We start from the raw sequence: 23,636 nt of genomic DNA, 5'->3' as shown, positions 1-23,636 counted from the left end.
CCGTGCGCTGGCAGCTAGCAATGTGATGGGGTTCCGGGTGGAGTCCTCACATGCAACCCACGTGCCGTGGTCGGGTCTATCGTTTCACAGTGCCAAAAGGGCTTGCGTTCAAGCCTCCTGGAGTGTTGTGCTCGAGCCGCCGCCGCACGTGCTGTGTATCGGGATGGATGGCAACGGGGCCGTTGTGGCTCCTCTATCTCCCCAAGCACGTGAGAACGCTGCCATGTGTCGAGCCAGCATGTGTCGCTGCCCCCTGTCGCGCTCGGACGCTGCGAGGGGGATCGGTGGATAAGGGAGAGGGTGGTCTCGACCCTGTGCGTGGGTAGGTGCTGTTAATAATGACGCAGTGGATATCGACCTTGGAGCGAGCAGTGTAATAATAGACGGACCGCCCGTCGTGTATAGCCCCCCGGGGAAATACAAGAGCAAAGTCACATACGAAGAATAGCCGCTGCATCGGGCGATCGTCACCGCGATTGCTGTGAGCTTACCAGTCCGGGCAGTCCAACAGCAAACTCGTCCGCATGAGCGAGGTGGATGCGTTAATGAATGCCCCTCGGACGCCAAAACCGCGGTGCGAGCAGAGCTGTGACCTCAGGCAGCAGCGGCTTGACCCGCCGCATGAGATTCAGCTAAACCCTGTGGTTTCATGGTTGCCTGGACAGGTCTTTTCCATCGTTGCAACCGTTTGCATGTTTTCCATCAGCTCAAAAATGGGCATCTGAGGCAGAGCATGGGGCTTCTGCATGGACACCTTCATGCCGTGGTTGCTGCATGCTCGCACATGGCAAGCAGCGCGACAAGCTGCGGGCGTTCCTAGGCCGTTCCCCACGCCCGGGCAGGCCAAGGCCTCCACAGCTCTATTGCTGCAGCTGCTCCACCGGCGCCAGTGGCACTGGTCTCCGGATCAGCGCGACCGAGCGGCCTATCCTTGGCATCGGTGGTTCATCCGGCCGGCTGGATATCGCCATGCCCTCTTCACCAGAACAGCCCGCAGAGTGGTATCGCTGCGGGATGCAACCACCGCCGCCGTAGTTGCCTCTCACGGCGGGCGAGCGCACAGGAACTGCCGAAGTGAGGCGGCCGCGGCGGACGGTCGAGGCTAACTGTAGCGGCGGATAGAAGCGACGTGAGCAGGCGCGGGCCAGCGGCAATGGGCGAATCGCGCGGCGCCGTTTGAAGTGATGTGAAGGGGAAAGGTGGTGGGCAGATCGTTGCCTGCGAAACGGGTGAAGGCTGGAGTCGGGCGAGGCTGGTGTGAGGGCGCGGGAGGCAGCTAGCACGGAGCCACGGAGCCAGGCAGCGCGCCTGAGCCTAAACGTCAGTTTCGGGGCGTACGGGTTGTGATGCGCAGCTAGCCCCAAGACGCGCAAAATGTCCGGCCTGGACGTCTCGCCGCCCTGGATCCCAGGGTCGCAGCCAATGCCGAAGCAGAAGGTGCGCCGTTGCAATCCCTGACGATCTCAGCCTTTTGTATATTCCCTGGCAATGAACGCGGCCAGAGGGGGCGCAAGCGAGACGCGCGAGATTGCGAATCAGATACGGCGCTCCACGCGCGATCCAGTTCGCTGGCAAGCGCCTGGGCCAACACCATCGAGATTCGACCTTGGATAGCTGTTGCCATGTAGAGATCGTCGCCGCCGACTCAATCGAGTAGTGCCGCTATGTCGGAGGCTGATCCGTCGGACGACATCCCACGAGAGACAGGTGTGCGGCGCGGAGCCACGCCGCTGGATCGTGTAGGTAAATGCATCGGGTAAACGGGGTGAAATGAGCACACGACTCCGGAAGGATGCGCCAAGCAGGGGAAGCTGTGGTTGCTGCCAACTGTCGAAGCAAAACCGTTGCCGCGCGTTGTGCACGAGTCGATGTCCGCCTTTTCCCTTTGGTTTGCGGCCCGCCGAATGAGGAATCAAACATGCGCGTTGGGCGTCGCAACGAGTGAGGCGTGCTTCGTAAGTGCGAAAACAAAGCCACGGCTACACGAAAGTGTACCGACGCTGAGGACGCAGCTCCCCTCCTTTTTCTTTTTCTTTCTCTCCCTCGAGAATGTGCAGACGGAGGTTGACATGCGCGAAGACCCGTATCCCTCGTGTTTGCGTCGGTGTTGTCGGACAAAAAGAAAACTATGGGCTTCAGTTGAGAGAAGGAATAGGCGGATGCTCGCTCGTCAAATACCAGCAGTGATATGGGAGTAACTTTTGACGCTTTGCGGAGTCAACAAGTGCAGAGGGTGTCTCTTGCTCACAGCAGGGACATAGTATGCTCGTCGAATAGCCGTGCGGTAGGCGAGCGAGAATGCACATCAGGGTCATCCGATGGCGACATGTGTCCCTCTTAATTCTGGCAAAGAGACAGGAGTTTTGCAACCAGCGATGTCCCTTCTTGCGGCGGCAGTGAGCAGTCAGCAATTTCTTGGCCATGCGCGTCCAGCTCCACGCATCCCCACAGGCCCGCCACAGATCTTTGTCATTGAGGGGAAGGAGTGCCGCCGCCACGCGAGTCTCGACACTCCGGAGCCTCCGGTCTTTGCGCGGGTTTTTGAATGTGGGCCCCCTCGGGTTGGCGGGTTCCTCGTGTTGTGTGGTCCAGAGGGCTTCGGATTGCGCAGCCCTCATCAAAGTCAGAACGCCACTGGCGGACCATCACCCGCATCCTCCAACGCTCGACGCTCGGCAGCCTGCCAATACGAGCAAGATTAGCATCGATGTTCCGGGTACCTGGACTATCCACGGCTGGGCAACGCGGAGCCCAGATTCTTAACGATCATTACCACATTGCGGTTGATGACGAGCGGCTCTGAATGCATTTTCGTCCAGTTTTTTTGCGGTGATCCGCTACCGCCTAATTCCCGTGCCTTTTGTACCTTGAAGACTCGGGTGACGTAGGCAACAAAAAGCAAAAGTGAAAGAAAAAAAAGTCCCGATGAAATTCGGGCCCGAAGATAAGGCCTTGGTACGTAAGTCGTCTGCGGCGGGGCATTTGGGCGGACAAGAGTCAGGGTCGGCGTGGCACAGGAAGATTCTGGCAAAGCGATCTCGGGGTGGGCTATGGAGTGGAGAGGCCGGTGAGAGATCATCCCAGGTCCCAGCGCAAATCTGCGTGGTCGGTGGAGAGCACGCGGACGACATGTCGCCTGCTGGCCAGGGAAGCCAGACGTCTCTCTGTGCAATGTGCAGAGCCGTGGCCGGGCGCGGGATGTACAGTAGTGGTTTTCGGGGCGCCAGTGATGTCAAGCCTATTTTTGAGCGCTGCAGGCATGCTGCAGGAACGGCAAGGAGATGCGGATGCGCGGGAACTGCTAGAGCGCACGGCCCACCTTGATCAAGTCGTCCCGCAACCTGACACGACGGGAAGCTTCGTGCTTTCTGTGCGAGCTGCGCGTCTGGCAGCGCTCACTGCCGGCCGTTACGCGAGTCTGGCGCGCGTGCAACACGACCGGTCGGGTGAGCAACCGCTCGGGATGGCGGGCGCGGGCGACTCGGGACGCTGAAGACGGGAGTCCTTCGGAGAGAGCAAGCAGAATTCCGCGATTGGCCGGCTTTCGAGAAATTCGGCGAACAGAGAAAAGCAATGGTTGGCCAGGAAAGCTGAAACGCCATCTGAAGCAGCGAAGCTGCGGAGAAAAACGACCCCCGGCGGCCTCTTGCCCCGACGACGATCGGTGGCTATGGCTCGCCTGAAACGATAGTCCAGAGCTGCTCATCATCCTGTTCTCGCAATGCTCCAAGCAGCGGTTCGTCAGCGACTCGCAGCGCGCGGAAGCCGCGCCCAGGAAGGTCGGGTTGCACAGCATGCAGACCGCCCGCGGTCGCGTGGCTTTATTTGGCAGTGCGTCGGTTGCATCACTGCACTGCACGCCGGCATTGATGCTGCAACGTCAGCCGGTGAGCGGCAATATTGTAGTGCCATCGACCAGCGCGACGTCTCCGGCGGCACAGCGACTCTCCGCCGTACGTCCGCTAGTGCGGGGGCAGCAGTCGTCGTAGGCAGCGAGCCGCAGCGCGTGAGAGCGCGGCAGGTTGGCGCAGCGGCGGACGGGCAGGCTGTGTTTCGACGTAGGGCCATTATTGTTTCCTGAAACGCACAAACACGCCGGGGCGCGGCCTCTTTGGCGGCCGTCGTCGACTGGACTGCCCTCTCGTGGCCGCCGGGATCGACGGGCCATGAGGCTCCCCCGCCCAGCGCGCAGCGGGCCTCGGCCGCGTCGACTGTTTCGAGTGGCTCCGGGCTCGACGACGTCGTGGGCCGCGGCAGACACGAGCAGCGCCAGCACCGGCACCGGGAGGGCAGGCCCCGGCGCGCCCTCTCCGCCGAGCAGTGTCCTGCGCCGCCAGCCGCCAGGGGTGGGGGTCCCCGATTCGCCGCCGTGGAGAGCGCTGCGGATATGTTTGAGGTAGAGCGGGCGCGTCGCGCATAAACGCCGCGGAGCTGGGCCGGCGAGAGGGCGGGGGCAGCAGTCGAGGTGGTGGGTGCTGCGTGCTGCTGGGCGAGGCTGCGAACGAGCGGACTCGGGCAGTGGAGGGCGGGCGCTGGCGCCGGCACTGAACCGCGCCGGCGCAGGCACTGGCAACTGGGCTGAAAGGCTCATGCACGCACCCCTGCACGCAAATTGCGGAACCACAACGGCGGATGTGCCTGCTGCCCCTTGGCCGCCGCTGCACGGGCTGTCAGACGATGCCCCCCGGCCTGCGCCCGAATCGTGGGCTGCAGGCCGGCTGGTCCCTGTCGCGCGTGTGCTTGCGGCCCTGCGCGCGCTTTCTCCACTGCGCGCTCGCCCACAGCTCCGTGCCTTAGGCGCAGTGTCACAGATCTGCGGTGCCACGAGAATCGCCGCTTGCCGTATACATTGCGCCTGGCCTGCCCCTTCCGGCCCCGTGCTCCCCACGCCCTCTCGCCCATGCTGAGCATTGCTGTGCAGACTCGCATATCAGCCGCCGCGCAGCCCTCTTGTTCCCCATGGCCGCTGCCGTCTAGTTCCTGCAGCTCCTCCCTCCCCAACTAAGTGCCGCTCGCGCCTGACGTAAGTGGTGGACCCGTGAGGTACGTCGGCCGTGATCCTCCACCCGCTGCACTGCTATTGCACCTGTACATACAAGCAATCTGCCGCCTCCTGAACCATTCGTCCCTGCTCCCTCGCCCGCTGCTATCTTTGTCGCCTGAGATTGCCGACTGCCTGCCCGCCGCTGAGCTTCGTCCAACTAATTTCCCTCTAGCTGCCCTTAGCTCGTCCTCCGCCGCCCACCGCGTCAACCCTCCGCCAATTTGATCTCCCGCTGCACTAGCTCGCAAATCCGACTGTCGCCTATTTGTTTACGCAACGGCCCTGCTGTGCGAGTGGACACAGTAGCTGCCGGCCAGCACCATCCATTCTCTTCCGCCATGGCCATGGACCTTTTCAAACGCAACAACGGCGGCCTTCCTCGATCTCGCCAGGGCTCCTTCGACGCCTCCATCACCGACTCGGAGCCGTGCCTGTCGTCCCAGGCCCAGGCCTCGTCTAGTTCTCTTCCCGATCTGCCGTCTCCGCCTGAGCGTCACTTGCGAGATCAAAGTGGTGCTCGCCGGAGTTCGGTGTTTACTCTTCGCTCCCGGAGCAACACCGCCACCTCCATGACGAAGCCCACCAATCTCGACTCCCAGGACCGCGCCGCCCGGAGATCGTCCCGAGACATGTCTGCCGCCCACGCCAGCTCCGCCAGCGTCTCTGAGCCCCAGCCCACCAAGCAGAAGTCGTCTTCGTCCATGTTCGCCTCAAGAGGGAGGAAGCTGCGCCGCCAAAGCAGCAAGCTCACTTCCGCCACTGGCATCGATGACGTCGAAGAGGTTTCCAGCGGCCGCAGAGGCTCAGTCTTTGGCAAGGACCGCAAGCGGAGCACCTACGAGACGGTCGAGCAGTGTAAGTCCCCAACGTCACGCAAGCCGCGCGTATGCTGACCACTGCTGTCCCAGACAACCTCAGGATGCGCCACATCTCCCAGCCCTTCGACTTCCAACACCTAACCCACACCAACTCGCAGCATCTCCAGCAAGCCCTTGTGAGCAGTCAGAACGAGCTTGTTGCCGAGTTCTGGGCTCACCGGGCCTCTCAGATGCCCAACAAGGAGCTGCGGGGGATCAAGGTCGAGGACTTGACCTCACCCAACCCTGAGTCCGAGGGTGCTGCAATTGCCAGTCAGCTTGCCCGCGACACTTCGCCCCTCTCTGGTGGCTCCTCGATTGTGAGCCCAAGGACCCGCGATGTTTCGAACCCGCGATCCCCCTCGCCTAAGTCGGATGTGCGTCATACGCGATCTGTGGGCAGCTTCTCCCAACCCATCCCTCCTATCTCGCCTAAGTCGCCCAGGACCAAGGATTCCCACGTGCCAATGGCTGCTCCTCCCAGCATGTCCTCCCGGCTGGCGTCATCACGGGGTGAAGACACCCCTATTGCGCAAGCGCTCTCTGGCAACCGCAGACAATCTGGTATTTGGACCCAAGCCTTCCACCGCCCATCGGTCTCGAATGAATTCGTAAATGACCTCCCCTTCGTCGCGCACGCAGTCACCACCCCCGACGACACTGCCATGCCTGCCATGTCCCCCAGCTGGAGCGCCGAGCTGGAGCACATCACGGAGGAAGAGGAGGGAAGCTACTTTGGACGCAAGTCGCATGATCAGAGCGTGCTCTACTCGCCTTCGCCCGAAATGTCGCCAACCCAGAAGCCCGAGACCCAATCGGACCTTCCCCTGCGTGCGGACAACATGGGTCCTCACGAGCACCTGAAGTCGTTCGCCAATCATCGCCCCACCCGGCCACGGCCCCTTTCTCAAATGTCGGACACCCTTGGAGCCCCCTTCTGCCCGCCTAACTCCGGAAGGAAGACGCCCGGCGCATTGGGCGCGATCCAGCGCTCCGCTTCGATGAGGAGACGCTCCACTTTCTTCAGGAGCTTGGAGGAGACCAACTCGTGGGAGGATGACATCGACTATTGTTACGACATTGGCGCCGATGCTGATTGCGACTTCGAGTGGGACCGCGTCTCCAACAAGTCCAAGGATGGCTACACCCCCAACGAGATCCCCTTTGCCTTCCGCACCCCGACTGTCTTGGAAGAGGAGGATGAGGATGAGCGAAGTGGTGTCTGCGGCACGGAGGAGAAGCTCCAGCAAGGCTTCATGCCCAATACGACTCTCCCGTCGCTCACGGTCCCCAGCAAGATTTCTCTTCCTGACTTGGACTACCGGTCCGGCGTCTCCACCTCCACCAACAGCCTCCTGACCCCGAACGATACCTATGCTGCCAACAACTCCAAGGAGCGCAGCAATGTCGCATACCCCATCGACCCGGATTCTTACACGCCGTCACTGCTTGTGCCGCAGGACTTCAAGGACCAGGTTGCTAAGGAGGACATGTACGAGGATATGCTCAACGACTTCGACTCGGACCGCCACTATCCCCTGGTGCACGCTCGCTCCGACAACACGCTGAGCATCGCCGAGTCCAGCCAAAGCGGGCCTTCGCGCTACAGCATGGCCAGTTCCTACGAGAGCAGTCTTCGGTCCGCGTCCATCTCGCTTTCCAGCCCGGCTCGTCGCTCGCGCGGCTCCACCGGTTCCGTACCCGACCTTGTGCACAGCCGTCGCGCTGCCAGGCGGACTATGGAAGTCATGGCCAACCGTCTCTCCAAGGAGATGACTTTCGATGATGAGGAGGAGGACTGCGATGATGGTCAATCGACGCAGCAACAGACGTTCTTCGCCGACGACCAGGACGGATCGGATGACGAGACCGAGGACAACAAGAAGCCCGAGTCCCGCCCCACCACCCAAGGTCGCGAGCCCTCCCCTTACCACGAACGGTCCGCTTCCGACGGTGCGGCGAAGCTGTTGGCCAAGGCCGGGGTCAAGGCGCAGCATGCGCGCACGGCCAGCACCGAGTATCCGACTCAGCGCAGGGGCAGCAAGGCTCAGACTCTGAGCTTGTTCCCCCAGCCACCCAAGCCCAGGAACCTCTAGATGTTCATCTCCGTTGGCTTCACTTGCATTGTATAAACACCTGCTTTACCGTCGTTTATTTTTCCTTGTTTCAGCTGTCTACAAGGTGCGCTGTTTTTCTGAAGCCACCACTGCTTTTTCCTTTGGTCGTTGTTCGTCGCGCTCGTTGTCGCTCTTACACATTCTGAGCATTTGATGATGCTATGTATTATCTATGACCGGTTGGGCTCCACGGGGTAGTGGGGCAGGTTGGTTGGTTTCAAGGGGGCGGTGCCGGTCATATCACAAAAAGCAGGGGTGCTTTTTCTGCGGAGTTTCTTTGCGTTTTTTTCTTTTCCAAGGAGAGGAGTTTCCTTTGGTCAGGAGCTATAGGATGTTCTTGGCGCGAGCGGGTGGTTACTTGGTGTTTCCGTTTCCCATCACTCCCCGCGTCCCAGGTTTTCTCAAAAAAGACGGGACTGGCGTTGCTTTCTTCGAGTCGCAATTTCCTTGGCTGTGTCTCCTACTGTTTCTCAGAGTCTGTCTCCTTTCCCAGGTTGAAAAAGTCCATGGCTTTGCTGTTCGTCAGGCAAAGCTGGACTTTGCCATTTGCGGGATCGAGTTGCATTCTCATGCCACATCTAGAGTGGAGGTGGGATCCTCGTCATCTCGTTGTCTTTATTGTCTATTTGAGCGAGGTGTTGGATCGATAATACCGTTAGTCGTTTAGAAGGGGGCTGGGTGCGCGGCGCTCAATCGGCGCGCGCGTAGTAGGTAGTGTCGAAGCAAAAGTAAAGAACCGGAAGCAATCAAAGTCGCAAGCAGAATCCCCCTGGCTACTCGGGGCCTGCTTGTTTTCCAACAATCTCTCTGCATTTTGGCCCCCATATCCAGACGTTGAGCGTGGTGATTGCACTTGCCACAAGTAGCAGGTGATGAAAGATGGCAATGACACAGGCACCGCCCCTTGGCGCAGCCAGGGTATCAACGGCTCTTACCGGAAGGTCTCTTTTCTGGTGGTTCAGCTCAGCTCTGCTGCACATGTGCCTGATGACTGACTGACTGACCGCCATGTTGCGGAGGCCTCACATGCATGCATGCATGGGCGTCGGCGGCGTCCCGAGCTACCGGTACGACACCACATCGCTTTTTTTCCCTTTCCCCACATGGCTGCGTTAATGCTTTTTGGCTTAACGGACGTAACGGTGGTACACGCGCATGTGCGCGCGACAAAGAAAAAAATGCCATGCCCTTTCATCATCGTCATCGCTCTCCCTGGCGTTCCCGGCGGCTAGGTAAACTAATTGATTGCAACGCGATCAACAACAAATTTATCCACCCACCAGCCAGGACACCACCCTTGTGTGTATTGCTTTTTCCCCTCACCTCGGGCGCCCGGAATATCTGGGCCCCCCGTGCCGATGATGATGAACTTTTCGTCTCATCTCATCTTGTTTTCTGGATTTTCTGGGGATCCACACTTCCATGCGTTGTTTTTTTTTCCTTCTCGTCTATTTGCTTTTTCCTCTTCCCTGAACCCGCAGCTCTGGCTGACCGGCTGGGCGCCCGGGTGTTACCAATCGCGTTGGCGGAATTTATTTTGCTTTTTTCCACATTTCCCTCCCCTCGATCTTCGCGCATCCGTCGTTTCGGAGCCTGACGATGTGCTTCTCCTGCGCCCCTCTTCACCGCTAATACTCCGCCGGGACCTATGATGTCGGGTGGGTCGTCAATTGCAATGCTTGCCCGCTTGTCCCCCAGACACCTGGACGATGGGCTGCTGCTGTATTGTATGCATAAGTAGCGTACATACATAATTCGCATGCACTGTAACGCAGAAGAGAGCGCGCGTGCGCACATACGCAACCACCAAAGGATAAAACACACAATAAAAATTCCACGAGAGAGACAGACAGACAGCCAGGCACATGCCTCATCCGCCACCGCCGCCCGTCCGTCCCCCTTCTGCACCCTCCCTCCTACCTCTTATAGCTGCAACCCCGCCATCTTTCGCTCCCCCGTCGCTGGCTATTTCTCTGCATATGTAGCGCCGGGGGAGCAAATCCTCCCGGCCGGACCATTCACCCGCATGCAGTCGGCATCGATATTGCAACGTTTTACTGCTCGCCCAATAGGAAAATTGCAGGGCGGAAAATGCTCCGCCCGTACGTATCGACGGCCGGGCGCCACGAGATCCATTTCTCCTCCCGCTGGCTGCTCTTCTGCGCCCCGCGCCGCGCCGCGCCCATACGTACGCACACACGCACGCGCAGAAAGGCGTGCAATCATTTTACTGTGCTTACGACGCCTCTCTCATGTGCGTGCGCGAGTGAGCGTGCGTGCGTGCGTACGTCGCGCATCGCCCGGCGGGCGAAACGGCGCGGCAGGCGGCAGGCGCCGCTGTTCCTCCCGCCCGCGCGCCCCCGTCCGCCAATCTGCCGTCGGCCTCGCTTGCCGTTTGTGGTGGGGGAAAAGGGCTGGAAGGGAGGTGCTCATTTGGGGGCGGGAAATGGATGGTGCTTGCTCCGGTGGTGGGGGCTGGAACTTTTGCATGGGTGGTAGGTGGGCGCCCGATTCGCGAGGTTTGAGAGGCGTTTTGTTTGACTGATTGATCGATACGATTGATTTGATGGGATTCGTTGTTGGTGTGTGAGGCACAGTACGGCACGGCACGGTACGGTAACGGCGGTCGAGGTGGTAGTAGCGTTGTTGTTGTCGCTCCCGGCCGCCGGTCAGAGAAGTGGATTGAACGTCCGGAGGAGTGGATGGGTACCGTACCGGGAACTGTGTTATCGACACGTTGTGCAGATGTGCGCATTGCCGGCAGAGGGGTGTGGTGGGCTGGGCGAGAGGCATGCGGCGTAAAGAGCATTGAGGGTTGGAAGTGAAGGGCAGCGAGAGTTTGGTTGACGACAGCCCAGTTTTTCCTCCCGTATTCCTTGCTGATCCCGCATTCGTTTTCGCATTTGGTTGCTGTTGGTTTACGGTTGGCGATTGGTGGTTGGATAGGTGGTACTACTCCTACTACTACCACTCATGCAGCGACGGCCCTTCGAAGCGTGCTGCGCGCAAGAGCTGAGCGGAAGCTCTCGAACCATGATCGAATGTTTCGGGCGGCTTTCTCTGCATGAGCCGCTGCGGCTGAGAAGGCAGGATTGCTGCTGTGCTGCTGTGCTGCTGCCGTGGTAGCGAAGCATGTCTGTGTTCCTGCCGCTACCGGCGTCTCGGCACCCAATATATTGACGAGGCCTCGAGCTGAAGCGTGGTGGATAACGTGACTGATTGGTTGGCGGTTGGGGGCGGCGAAAGCTACCACAGTCACGTTACGCAAAAGAGGCAAGAATGCGAGACACGGCGTGGCCGAATGAGACAGCTGGAGCATGTGGGCTATGAGAGACAAGAGACGAGGTGTTGGGAATCAGCCGGTGTTTATGCGCCTATCTTCTTTTGCCCCGTTTGGGGTTCCTGGTAGGCACCGGCGGTTTGGCTGGCCTGGTTTCGTTGGGCTTATGTCGCGCTAAGCGCTGGATGGGAGGCTAGGCTTGTGTCACGAAGGACAGGCACTGGTGGGATATGCTGACCGCATGGTAATGGATGTTGAGAAGTGGTTTCGGTGATTCTCCAGCGCCAGTGTTGGTCTACTAAGGATGATCCAATGCACCATATCGTTTGGCGGACTTGGAAAGCGGCTTGGACTCCACGGCTACAAGGCATTACTATTTTCACAAGCATTGGAGTAAGTCATCTCGTTAGGCCGATGCTCCAGAGTAAGACTCGTCTCAGTGACTACTTGCATCCTCCTTCTTCCCCAGTCGTCCGCACAGTAAATGATATCTGTCCTGGCGATCAGAATATGGATGGGAGAAAAGGTTTGAATATGTACGCCTCTGGTGGCAGTAAGCTAAGAAGTGAAGCGCGGTATGATGGATTTGAGTACATATACGTTGCTATTGGTCATGGTGATATTATATTTGATGCCTCACATCAAAGTTCTTATTCCTGTACTGACACTTAGTTCAACGCGCAAAATATGCTGAATTGCGTTTCAGAGAAGTATTACTTGGAAGCAGTAAATCGAATGTTGGCATTAGCAAGATGTTGAAACTCCTGCCCGGACGCAGATGCCCACAGGTCCATTGTGCATGCACGTCCAGAGGGCTGCTTCAGCCACTCGCCCTCTCGCTCGCCCTCTCACTCGCAATACTAAGAGATCGGGCCGGGTGTGGCAAAGCGCCATGTGGCTAGCCGGCACTACCAAAGCGGTAGTGGGGAAGTTGCCAAATCCGGCTAGCGCGCAATCCACGACCACGACCGCGGCCCTGACGAACGACGTCACGCAGCGCGAGAAACTTCTGACCGGACCCTCAGTGCTATCATCCCCACCTTGGTCTGGATTGCACCGGTGACCGGGGTTTTGTGGACTGTCATTTCCCAGATTCTTGTTGGACCCTTGACCCGGAAAGTCATCGGTGGAGAAAAAATTTTCGGCCGTTTTGTCTAGCCGTTGCCTTCTCGTGTCTCCGTAGGCTCCGCATCTTTTAGGTCAGAGAAATGACGTTGGAGAATGTGGGTGTGACGCTGGGATGCGACTGAGAGGTTAATGCTGCCCTCGAAAGGTCTTCCGTGCCCGCAACCAGTTCAGTGCGGCACCTTCCACAGAGGCACTCGCTCAGTGCGCCTTTGTCTCTTGCAGAATGAGATCCCTCCACTGTGATGTAAATGTAGATGTTGACGAGGCCCTCGCTTGCGGCGGAACCAACGTTGTGAGGTTGCGCCGAGGTGCCCAATAGGAGTGAAGTCCGGCCATCACAAGACCCACGCAACCACGATGGATTGCAAACTTTGCACAGGCATCCAGGATACGTCGTTAGCGCTTTTGGGTGCAAATGTGGTGTTCTGAGCCAAGAAATGGTCGAGAAGATGTCAAAATCTTGGAATATAAGGGTTGCGGCTCGACCAGCTTTCCATCAAGCACCATGGGAACCTTCCAGTTCTTCCACAGCTTCAAAGGTGGTGTGGTGTAATGGTATCACGCCTCGTTGTGGAAATGCAACGCCGATGTAATCTGGGTTCGATTCCCAGCACCGCCAGATGTCAGCATCTGGACCTCTCAGAGGTCCTCAGTACTCTCTTTTTTGCTCTTTTTTGCCCCTGTTGCTGCTCAGAAGAGGACTGACTCGTTTTGAAAGAGCCTTGCGGTAGTAAAGTCCAAGTGTTGAAGGCTGAACACTCACGGTGCGAGTCTCGACGCTAGTCCTTGGGCTCCCAAGCTCTTTTTTTTTCCCTTACGGTCTCCTCATGTTCCCGCTGGGATCAGTGAGCTTGAGCAGCGTCTTCTCTTCGATAGGTCCGGCTTGGTGGTGTCCTGTGGGGTGGATCAGACCTGATGCAATCTACCTTCCGGTACCAACAAGCGTGCAACACTCGCTGCTTGCGGCGCGTCTCCTCAGGGGTGTTTCTCAGATGAGGTATGTTGCCTTTCCCGTTTCTCAATTGCATGCCGGTAGTGCTGTAGAAACACCCGAAGGAGGCTGGCCGAAAGATGTCCACATATATACCCTACAAAGCATCCATGTGTGGCATCGGTAGGCTTCAGCAGCCTTCGTCACGACCAGTCAATGGCCTTTCCGATGGGTCCGCTGGACCATCGCGTGTGTATCCATCATCGCGCAGTGGTATGCATAGCTCTTTCCCGCCCGCCCAATCATTGCTTCCAATTATCATCTGGGCCGATGATTCTGGGGTCCGTCCGAAGGGACGCCGGACGTGGTCCACTTCGACGTGGCGGGGGGCGTGGAACTATGGCACGATTCGAAAGCGGACATGGGATGTACGGTTCGAGTGTACAGATGCTGCGGCAGACGTGGTTGGCTCTGAGTATGCGAATGAGAGGGCGATGGTGTCAGGAAATGGGATCCGGCGGTCGAGTCTGTAGATGTGTCGTTGACGACGAGCGGGCGCAAGGGGGCGGGATTAAGCCAGGGTGAGCGGAGCTGAGCCGCTCCGATTACGGTGCAGCCCATCTATCTGACATCACGTCACGAGATCAACAGAGCGTTCTCAAGATGCTCTTTTTTGATTACCTGTCGCTAAAAAAAACATGACTTTGACAACACTTTGCACTGAATCTCATCGTAATTTCAAATCGCCATGGACTTGTCGGCACTGCATCAGAGCCAGCCGGTGACGCATGCATTTCAACACTCCCAGCACTACCAAGAAGTTGACTGCGCAGCATCCATGCTCCATGCTTACACCCGAGACGCCAAAGCACTCCTGCGGCAGCGAAATTCCGCATTTGCAGGCATGAGCCAACCCCTGCAACATCTTACTTGCATTGCTAGCCGGTACCTGATGGTCGAACGTAGGGAGGATAATAAGATTATAATTATAGCCACGGGTCGCATGCTCACGCAATGCTGCAAGGTCCCGGAAAAAGACGTTGAGGCCAGGATGGGCTCTCTTGCGGCGGCCAAGTATTTATCAGCATTCGACCCGAGACGTCGCACAGCACCTGGGAAGCGGCAACGCACGTGTGTGCTGGCACCTACGATTGCACGAGCGCACGCGGAGCATCGTGCCTATTTCGCGTGTTTGGAATGTTTGCTTCTTCCTGCTCCGGTCCGTTTCTGACTACATGCGTCTACGTGGGTATGGAAGCATTCTTGTTGAACGCTCAACGTTTATTGTTTCATCGTCTTCGTTGCATATGTGGTGTTCGATTGTCTGCTTAGAAAAAAGTCCTTACTTTTGAACGCAAGGGCAGTAGTAGATGAGCTTGCATGTTGCGGGCGGCGACATCGGGAGCTGCAACCCCAGCGCTTACACGCCCAAAAGAGCGGCACAAATGGCACATGTATTGTGTGTTTGTCTCGATTGTTCCTCATCTTTCCGAGTGCACTTTGCGCTTACTTTCTTGGAACAGTGTGACGTCCACCACATCATATCAGGGGTGCACCGTGGTGGCATGTCTTGCAGACATGTGATTGCAGTTCTTATTCGGAAGCTCTGATCCAGAAACTCTTATCCCGTGATGTGCATCAGACACTGTCCTTAAGCAAGCTTGCAATCGTCTCGGATAATGATGACCGCCGGGATTTGGAGACTAAAGTCTTGATTTTGGCCAATTGTTCACAAGCTTGCTAAGTATTTGAGATGAGTTGATGTTACAAAGGGATACCTCCCACACATGTTCACACACGTGATTGCATTGGCAATCTTGGCCCAACCCCCGATTGTCAGACCACGCTAGTGGAGCTTGTCATCTGCCCGTGTGTGATGTGAGGTTCATCTTTGGGGGTCGCATCTCGATATGACCTTTCTCGCAAGGCAGCAATGTACATACAATCACAGCAACCATCATCTCATCGTCAATTGCAAGAGCCCTGCTGTAACCTTGACAAGAGTCTTCTGGTGCAAGTCAAGATGGTAAGCAAGCCAAGGGAGATACGACCAGCCCTTTGCTCGTTCCTGGCCCAACAGAACAAGCAGCAACCTTGCAAAAGCACCGCGATGCCTCCATCAAGAGAATGACCAAGCTCAGAGAGCCTCAGTAGTACGAGAAAACAAACCTGTCGGCTCTTCCAACAGAATGGACATCGGACTAAAACGAATCTTCTTCAGCCACTCCAGGGCGCCGCAGCAGACAAGGACCGCAATCTGTATGCGAATCTCCACTCGTGTGATTTCTACCCGAAAGCTCTTTCACAGGACCCAGCGCAGGGGTAGATCTCCCGGTCTACAACGGCCAACGCCACTACGAAGACGACATCGGATTGATCTTATCGCAGCGTCGTCGGCTTCATCGCGGACCATTCCATCTATTTGGCCTGGCGCGAAGAAAGCAACGCCACCGCATACTGCGGCGTGGCGAGACGGCGTTTCCGGTCAAGACGACTGTGTTGAGGTGGAGCCTGTTCTCACAGGTTGGCGTGGATGCGGAAGAGAGGGCGGCTGGGGCGCTGTCCGAAGCGGCTGTGGAATGCGGTGCAGAACGTGGAGTGGCCAGACAACGTGCTGCCAGATCTCTTTGAGGTGCCGGAGCAGGCTCCGCGCCTGGGGGCTTTTGCACATGCGGGCTATGAGAGGTGCTTGGCGCGGTTTTTTCTGAACTGGGGACGGAGAACAGCGTGTTGAAGAAACAGCTGCATAAGCACGGTGGCGGACAATGCGGACTTATCGAGGAGCTGGATCTTGCGAGACTGACATACGCTGTGCGCAACTGGAAGACTATGGCTTGGTTGCTTGAGGTGTTTCTGGATCCCAAATCGAAAGTGTTCCCGAAAGGATACATGATCGTCTCTCATGTCTGGTCGGACGGCACTGGTGTGGGGACCGGCCGTCGGATGCTGTGCACGAATGCCTTATTTCCTACTTCATGGACTTGATCAAGAAATTGGACTGCGACGGCATATGGTGGAATGCTATCTCCATCTCCATGGAGCAAGAAGTGAGAAAGATTGCGTTGAACCGGATTCAACTGAAGTATGAGCAGGCCAAACACCCTATGGTCCACGATGAATACCTACCGCAAGTATACTTGGCGGAGGATGGCAGTCCCGCAATTGCTCTGATTCTCTCACCGTGGTTTACAAGAGGTTAGACGGCGCTGGAGCTCTCAGTGTCTCGATTCGGTCAAAGTCCCCTACCGCGACATCCTCCCCCAAAGCTTGTGCAGCATCGACCATAAATCCGTGACGGACATCATCCAGAACCTCAAATGCAAGCCGCAAACGCTGGCCGGCCTACGTAGATCTTAAGCGCACAGTTATGGGCGCGCAGCCGTGGCGCCTTCACCGAGGATGATTGTTAGTACATATTCCCAACCCGCGACACCATCTTCCACGTACGACCATAGGTCGCAGAATATAGGGCTTCCCGTCCGCTCAGCCGTACTCAAGCTGCGAACCGGCCGATTAGTACTCAAGTGGGTGACCATTGGGGAATCCCGGCTGTTGTACGTTTTGCATTTTTTTGCCAATCGTTTTGTGGGCCGACAATCCGGCCTCGGCTCGCGTTCGGCTTAAGTATCCCCGATACCAACTCTATTTATACTGTAACTTATTGCTTCCATCTCGAGATGCTCTGCATTGTTTAAACTCACGCTACGTCCAAGATGTGGTTGCCCAGCCTCCGGTTGATGTCGTACAGACAAGGTTGTGCAAACGTCGACATTACCCCTGATCTATAATTCCATCTCAGCCTTCCGCGCCCGAATCGACACCACGGCCTTCGGATTCGCCACCAGCGTCAAGCCAAACTCGAAGGGCTTCGGGTCGGGCGAGCGGTCGGCAACCTTCCAATCGTACTTGAGCAGCAGGTGGCTCAGGGCGATCTTGGCCTCGTGGGCGACGAAGAAGCGGCCGGCGCAGGCGTGCCTGCCGTGGCCAAAGGCCAGGTGGTCGGCGCTGGTGCTGACAAAATGCGCCTGGTGCTGACGACTCTCGTCGCCGCGCATGCGGAGGAAGCGGTAGCCGTCGAAGCGGGCGGGATCCTCGTGCACGTCGGCGTCCCACATGCGGCTGCCGGCGACGCCGATGACGGTGCCCTTGGCCAGACGTACGCCGTCGGAGAGCGTCACGTCCTCCAAGACGAGGCGGTGCATCGACGCTGTACTGTTGTCAGTGTCTGGGCGATGGCGGGGTTGCGGAAGCACTCACTCATGGCCAGCGGCTTCAGGCGCTGGCTCTCCTTCAGCACGCTGTCCACCAGCTTCATCTCGTACACCGAGCTCTTCTTCCACCCCGCCTTGCCGACCACCGCGGCCACCTCTTCCCGCAGCGGGCCCGCCAACTCCGGGTGCGCTGCGAGGTCGAGCAGCGCCTGCGTCAGCAGATCCGTCGTCGTCTCGATAGCGGCCTGGGCCAGGATGAGCTGGGCGACGACGGGGTCGTAGTCACTTCCGCGCTGCCGGTCCTGCTCGAACCACGCGACGGCGTCGTTGTACTGCTGCTGCCCCCCTGAGGAGTCGCGGCTGCTGCGGCGGGCCTCGATCATGTCGACGACGATTTCGCGGGCCTCGGCGACCTGGGCGCGCAGCCTGCGGCACGGCGGCAGCGCCCAGTGCACCAGCGGCCGCAGCCGCGCCGGCCACAGCCGCAGCACGTACGCCGCCACGTACGCCGTCTTGGTGTACTCGGCCGTGATGCGCTGCCACGCCGCGTTGCGCGCACCCGCCTCGCCCAGGAAGACGCGCGACGAGAGCCGCGCCACGAGCTGCAGCACGCGGTCGCGGAGCGAGACGTCGGTCCATTCTGTTTGTTTCCCCCCCGGCGGTGGCTGCTGTCAACATGTGGGCCGGAATCGAGGAAAAGGGGGTGGTGGTCCTGTCTTACCTTCTTCTGAGGCGGGGAAGAGCTCGTGCAGTGCGGCGGCGCATTCGCCCGAGAGGGCTTCGGTGACGCTGGCTGGAGGGATGGTAGGTCAGATTGGCACGGGAATGAAAAAAAGACATTGTGCGGGAGCAAAAGACCGACCTAGCGAATGCGTGAGCTGCTTGTTTGCAACATCGCGGCTCATGTGAGCGTCCGCGGTGCCCTGCCTGAAGCCTTCGAAGCCGGGCAGATCCGCATGGAAGGTCTGCGAAATCACTTCGGCGAAGCTGAGCCGGGGGTCGTTGCGGATCTCGTTTGCGTAGTGGGCGGGCAGCACCGTCAGTTCGCCGATGTCAGTCAACAGCCGGAAGGGCTTCTGCGTGCGTACGCCGAGAGCAAGCAGGTGGCGTGCGTTGAAGACGAAGGAAAGCTTGGCGCGGATGCCGCCGATGTCGTAGAACTTTCGGGGGTTGATGAGCGGGAAGTCGCTGTTGGAGCTTGGTTTCCTGGACAGGAAGAAGAGGGTTGCTGCGAGCAGAGCCACGAGCACGGCTGGTCCCGAGCTGGGTGGAAATGTCTCGGGCAACCAGGTTTCCGCAACGACCGTCTTGTTGCCAATTGGTAAAGTGACGTTTTCGGCGAACATGATGCCAACGAGTAGAGATTAGAACTGAATAGAACGAAGAGAGTCCGCAAATCGACGCTGGAGTGTGGTTTGAGGGCAGAGCATGTGTCGATGCTCCACAGTGCCGTCTTCAGGTCCCACCATTGCCGTGTCTCAGCCCCCACGTCAGTGGGCCATAGCTCTGCATGCTTGATGCCCAGATTGGAAGCACTCTGTCAGCAAAGGCGACGCTTCGCATCCTTGGCAGGTCCCTAGCTCCGAAGTCCCGGGTTCTATCGCGAGTTGGATGTTGGTGGAGGAAGATGGTTAAGCTGGTGGGGCTGCTAATCCTTCGGCACGTAAAGTAGTTGCCTGAAGGACGTAACCGAGAGGCGCCAGGATCCCTGGTAACGATAGTACATATCGAGACGAACTACGTACTCGCTAAAAGATAGTTGCATCCTCAACTTCAGGGCCCACAATCCTTTCTTGCTTACGCATCACTGTCTGGAAATGGAACTGCTTGCTGGTTGCTTGACCTCAATGCATAGTCTATCAGACGTAAGAAGGCAGAAAATCCGTCTGGCCAATCCCTGTATTTATATCCAGCCCCGGTAAGGTACGGGGTCGGGTAGGCGAGGCGGAGGTTTTTGCACCAATCACGGCGCATACATTGCAGCTGCATGCACAAGCAATCCTTCAACGCTGCACCTAAAATCTTCGTTGCTCTACCTCCAATATCCCAATATCTATCTACGCCTAGACCCATGCCCCATTTCCCAGCCCCCGACGGCGAGCCACTCTGAGAACCACGTCATGCTTGGGCTTCATGACCGAAAGCATGTTGGTCTCGTCCCTCGGGGCCAAGCGGGGCGTCTCATCGGCCAAGTCCAAGTCGAACTCGTGCAGGAACATGGCAGCAAACGCCAGCACCTCGTCGGACGCCAGGTGGCGGCCGGGGCACAGCGAGCCGCCGCCGCCAAACGTGCGGTTCGCCGCCGGATGCACCTTGACGACGCCGGGAGTGAGGAACCTCTCCGGGTCGAAGGCGGCGGCGGTCGGCCCCCAGGCCTCGGGGCTCGAGTGCACCGCCGTCGCCGTCATCTGCACCAGCGCGCCCTTGCGCAGCAGGTAGCGGCCGTCGTCGATGGACGTGTCCTCGCGCACGACCATGGTGCTCGTCGACGCACCCACGTGCCGCAGCGTCTCGCGGAACGTCGAGACGAGCAGCGGGCACTGCTCGCGGATGCGCGCGATGTCCTGCGGCCCGATGATCCTATTCTGCTGGTCCTTCTCCAGGCCCAAACGCGGCGGCGGCGGCGGCGCCCCCATGGCGGCGTCCAGCTCGGCGCGGATGCGGGCGAAGAGCGCGCGGTCCGCGACGACGTGCCCGATGGTCCAGAAGGTGACGGGCACCGTGTTGATGACGAAGGCGGCGAAGACGGCGAAGAAGTAGCGGGCGCGGTACTCGGCGTCGCGGTTGTGGCGGCGCGCCACGTCGGCGAGTTGGCGGACGAGCTCGCACGCGCCGCTACTGCTGCCGCTGCCGTCTTCCGCTGCGAGGTGGTGGTGGTGGTAGTCGGTGAAGGCCTGGACGAGGCGGCGGCGCGCCTTCCACGGCCCCGCCGCCGTCACGGACGGGAAGACGCCCATCGTGAGCCCCTTCAGCCCGCCCTCGAACTCCCAAAAGTCGTCCAGCAGGCTCGGGTCGCGGGCGAACGGGTTGCCGGGTCCGAATACTGCGTGCGCCGTGGATAAGGGCAAGACCTTGCTGAGCCAGGCGCTGAGCTTGATGGTGGTCGGGCCCTCGCTGGCCAGAGTGCTGATTTGGTCTGCTACCCCGCCCACTACCGCTGTGAAGATCTCGTTCAGAGCGGGCATGCCGCGCTCCAGCAGGCTGTGCTCCACCACCTGCGTATCTCGCCGCAGTGAGCCGCTCTCGTCGGGGTTCCGCAGCAGCTCCGCCATGTCGTGGGCCGGGAAGGAGAACAGCTTTCCGAAAACGACGGCCAGGAAGGGTGGGTTGCTGTCGATGACCTTCTGGCGGCGGTTGATCTGCGAGATCAGCGCGGGCGAGTTGACGACGTAGACCTTTTGAGTTGCCAGGAACATGGTGAATATTGGAAGCTTTGTGCTCTCTCTGTACCAGTTCGCATCAGTTTTGCTTGCCGCTGTGGGGGAATCTGCTCTTCCAACCAACCTCAGTTTCCTGTAGTATGAGACACCTTGTGTCACCAACCCCAGAATGTGGCCCAGCAGGGGGACCTTGGTCCGTACCAGAGGAGGCTCTGCTGTAGCATGCCTACAGAGTGCCACTTCAAGCAATACCAAGAAGGCATAGACTAGTAGCGGGACTACGCAGAGGAGAAAAAATGCCATGGTTCAAGGCTTGGGATGAGAAAGTAGGATCAAGTGTTGAGATGGAAGGATACAGCGCATCCAAGGCACAGCCACAGACTCTCGACCTGTCCTCTCTTTCCCAAGGATGCTTCGCTCTTCTGCGCAAAGATATACAGCCCCGACCAGATACTAGCGAGTTTGCCATATCCGACAGTCGTGGGTCTCTGGATCCGAGGCTTTGCATATCGTCAAGCGTCAGCACTCCGCAGCAAGGCAGCAATTAACAGGAGGATTCCAATGAAAAGACCCACCGTGAGATATTTCCAGCACCCCCAGCATGGTAACATCCGCTTTGCACAGGGAGATCCACTGTGGCGCGTGCAAGGATCCGTCCCGAAAGGCCGTTGGCAGCTTCCGGGCTCGACGGTTCTACAGTCGTTCAAATCGGCATAATACACCTGCCTGATTGGATGCGGCCGCCATGATGCATGTGCAGGGATGGCTGCTTCCGACGTCGTGTCTGACATCCCAACCCGCCCCCAAATCTTGGGGGCCTTGATCGAGTCCAGGGACCCTGGCGCACACTTCCTTTAGGTACCTCGCTAATTCGGACCATTTTCGCGGCGGTGGAGCCTTGCCGGATTCGTATGCCTTTCGAGACTGCCGATGTCTGGTAGACGACGACGGAGGCGTGTATGAGCAAGCTACGCTGTTTCTTCGCGAGGAAGGAAGGTCTCTCCAAAAGTCTCGACAGTAAAGGCGTGAAGTGGTTATAGACGCAGCCTGCAAAGAGCGGGTCGTGCCGGCCCGCGCCATCATCTTGGCAGCAACCACAATCAAAGACGATGGGGAGGATACCATGAAAATCCGCAGCAAACCATTCTCACTACATCCATACATTTCCTCCCTCATCTTCCTCAGTGACAAACAAGCCAAAAAGCCTCACAACACAAACCTCCACCTAACCCCCTCCCACCCCTCCCTCACCCTAATCCTCGCCGCGACCCCCCTCCCGTCCCTCCCCCTCACCGGCTTTCCCACCCCCTGCCCCAACCGCGCGGGCTCGACCTCGGGCACCTCGATCGGGCCGCCCGCCGCAGCCTCGACATCGAATGCCACCGCCAATGCCGCAACCACGCCCAACACCTCGGCCTTGGCCAGGTTGCGGCCGGGACACAGGTGCTTGCCGCCGCCGAACGGCATGTACGCCGCGCGGCGCTCCTTGCTGTTGTTGATATGGCCGTCCCTCTTGTCCCAGCCGAGGAAGCGCGCCGGGTCGAACGCGGCCGCGTCCTCGCCCCACACGCGCGGCGAGACGTGCGCGGTCGCGGGCATGGCGACGGTGGCGCCCGCGCGCAGGACGTACTGTTGGTTCCCGCGCGCGTCCGCGAGCACCGTGTCGGCCGTGACGTGGCGGGTCGACATGGCACGGTTGGCGAGGCGGGTGGCCTCGCGGTAGGCGGAGAGGAGGAGCGAGCAGTTGGTGTCGAGGCCGCGCACGGGGAAGTGTGCTTCTTTTTCGTTGCTTTCGTCGTTTTCGACCATGGTGACGAATGGCAGCGCCTCGGCGCGGATGGCGGCGACGAGCGCCGGCCGCGCGAAGACGTGGGCGAGCGTCCAGAAGAGCGTGGGCACCGTGTTGACCGTGGCCCCGTGCAGGAGCGCCAGCTCGATGCGGGCCGCCTCGCGCGCGGAGGTGATGCCGTGGCGCCGGATCACGGCGAGCCGGCGTTGGGTGAGTTCCGGGAGCGGGACAGCGTCGTCGTCGTCGAATATTGACGCGAGGGCGGAGACGAGGCGGTCGCGGGCGGCGTTGGCGCGGGGCGCGATGATGGAGGGGAGGATGCCGAGGGCGAGTCGGCGGAGACCGGCTTCGAAGTGCCTGTGGTGGTGGTGATGGGTTAGTCGATGTACGTACGGGGCGGGATGATTTCAAAGAAGAGTGTGGCCTTACCAAACATCGTCGATGAGGCTCTTGTCGTGCGCGAGAGGATTCGCAGCGCCGTACAGCGCCTCGGTTGTGGCCAGCGTGGCCGTGGTTTGCACCCAGTCGTACAAGTCCGGGATCTCGTAAGCTTCCGGCTGCCTGCGGATGGCATCCAGAGTCTCGGCGGCATGGTTGAGGACCGTGGCATTGATCCTGGCCAGAGGCTCGCCCGCAAGGATTGGTTTCGTGACGTTCATTAGGTCAGTCAACATGCCGTCACGGGCGAGACCCAGGGACTTGTCGCTCAGGCCGAGAAGGCCTTGTGCGTGCTGCATCATGATGGCGTCGAAAGACATGGTTTTGGCTTTCAGGCCTGACTGGATCATGGAGATGTCCCAGATGGCGTACATCTTGCCTCCGAGGATGGGTAGAGTGGCAATGTCGACGCCCTTTCTCTTGCTGGTTGTTGGGCCCATTCAGTATTCAGTGACCCGAGA

At 59.0% G+C, this 23,636-nt stretch overlaps 4 protein-coding genes and 1 non-coding gene across 5 annotated transcripts; 2 read left to right on the top strand and 3 right to left on the bottom strand.

Moving 5' to 3' along the window:
- Positions 1 to 5,673: 5,673 nt before the first annotated feature.
- SLS55_003750 (uncharacterized protein) lies at positions 5,674 to 7,997 on the top strand (the record flags this gene model as incomplete). Its single annotated transcript, XM_066775217.1, has 2 exons — positions 5,674 to 5,899; positions 5,953 to 7,997. 2 exons carry the CDS (start codon positions 5,674 to 5,676, stop codon positions 7,995 to 7,997), a joined length of 2,271 nt encoding a protein of 756 aa, XP_066635336.1.
- A 4,967-nt stretch (positions 7,998 to 12,964) lies between these two features.
- SLS55_003749 lies at positions 12,965 to 13,045 on the top strand. The gene has a single exon. It is a non-coding gene; the product is annotated as a tRNA-His (tRNA).
- Positions 13,046 to 17,139: 4,094 nt separating this feature from the next.
- On the bottom strand, positions 17,140 to 18,914 carry SLS55_003748 (uncharacterized protein; the record flags this gene model as incomplete). Its single annotated transcript, XM_066775216.1, has 5 exons — positions 17,140 to 17,564; positions 17,615 to 17,994; positions 18,064 to 18,208; positions 18,290 to 18,361; positions 18,431 to 18,914. The coding sequence occupies 5 exons, from the start codon at positions 18,912 to 18,914 to the stop codon at positions 17,140 to 17,142; spliced, it is 1,506 nt and encodes a 501-aa protein (XP_066635335.1).
- Positions 18,915 to 19,631: 717 nt separating this feature from the next.
- On the bottom strand, positions 19,632 to 21,551 carry SLS55_003747 (uncharacterized protein; the record flags this gene model as incomplete). Its single annotated transcript, XM_066775215.1, has 2 exons — positions 19,632 to 21,137; positions 21,543 to 21,551. The coding sequence occupies 2 exons, from the start codon at positions 21,549 to 21,551 to the stop codon at positions 19,632 to 19,634; spliced, it is 1,515 nt and encodes a 504-aa protein (XP_066635334.1).
- Positions 21,552 to 22,154: 603 nt separating this feature from the next.
- Positions 22,155 to 23,615, bottom strand: SLS55_003746 (uncharacterized protein; the record flags this gene model as incomplete). The annotated part of the gene is made up of 2 exons (XM_066775214.1): positions 22,155 to 23,094; positions 23,167 to 23,615. The coding sequence occupies 2 exons, from the start codon at positions 23,613 to 23,615 to the stop codon at positions 22,155 to 22,157; spliced, it is 1,389 nt and encodes a 462-aa protein (XP_066635333.1).
- Between the last annotated feature and the right edge of the window lie 21 nt (positions 23,616 to 23,636).

The sequence above is a fragment of the Diplodia seriata genome (genome assembly GCF_021436955.1).
Source record: "Diplodia seriata strain FDS-637 chromosome Unknown scaffold_3, whole genome shotgun sequence".
Classification (NCBI taxonomy): Eukaryota; Fungi; Ascomycota; class Dothideomycetes; order Botryosphaeriales; family Botryosphaeriaceae; genus Diplodia; species Diplodia seriata.
The sequence above is the reverse complement of the archived record's forward strand: the minus strand, read 5'-3'. Positions and strand labels throughout refer to the sequence as shown.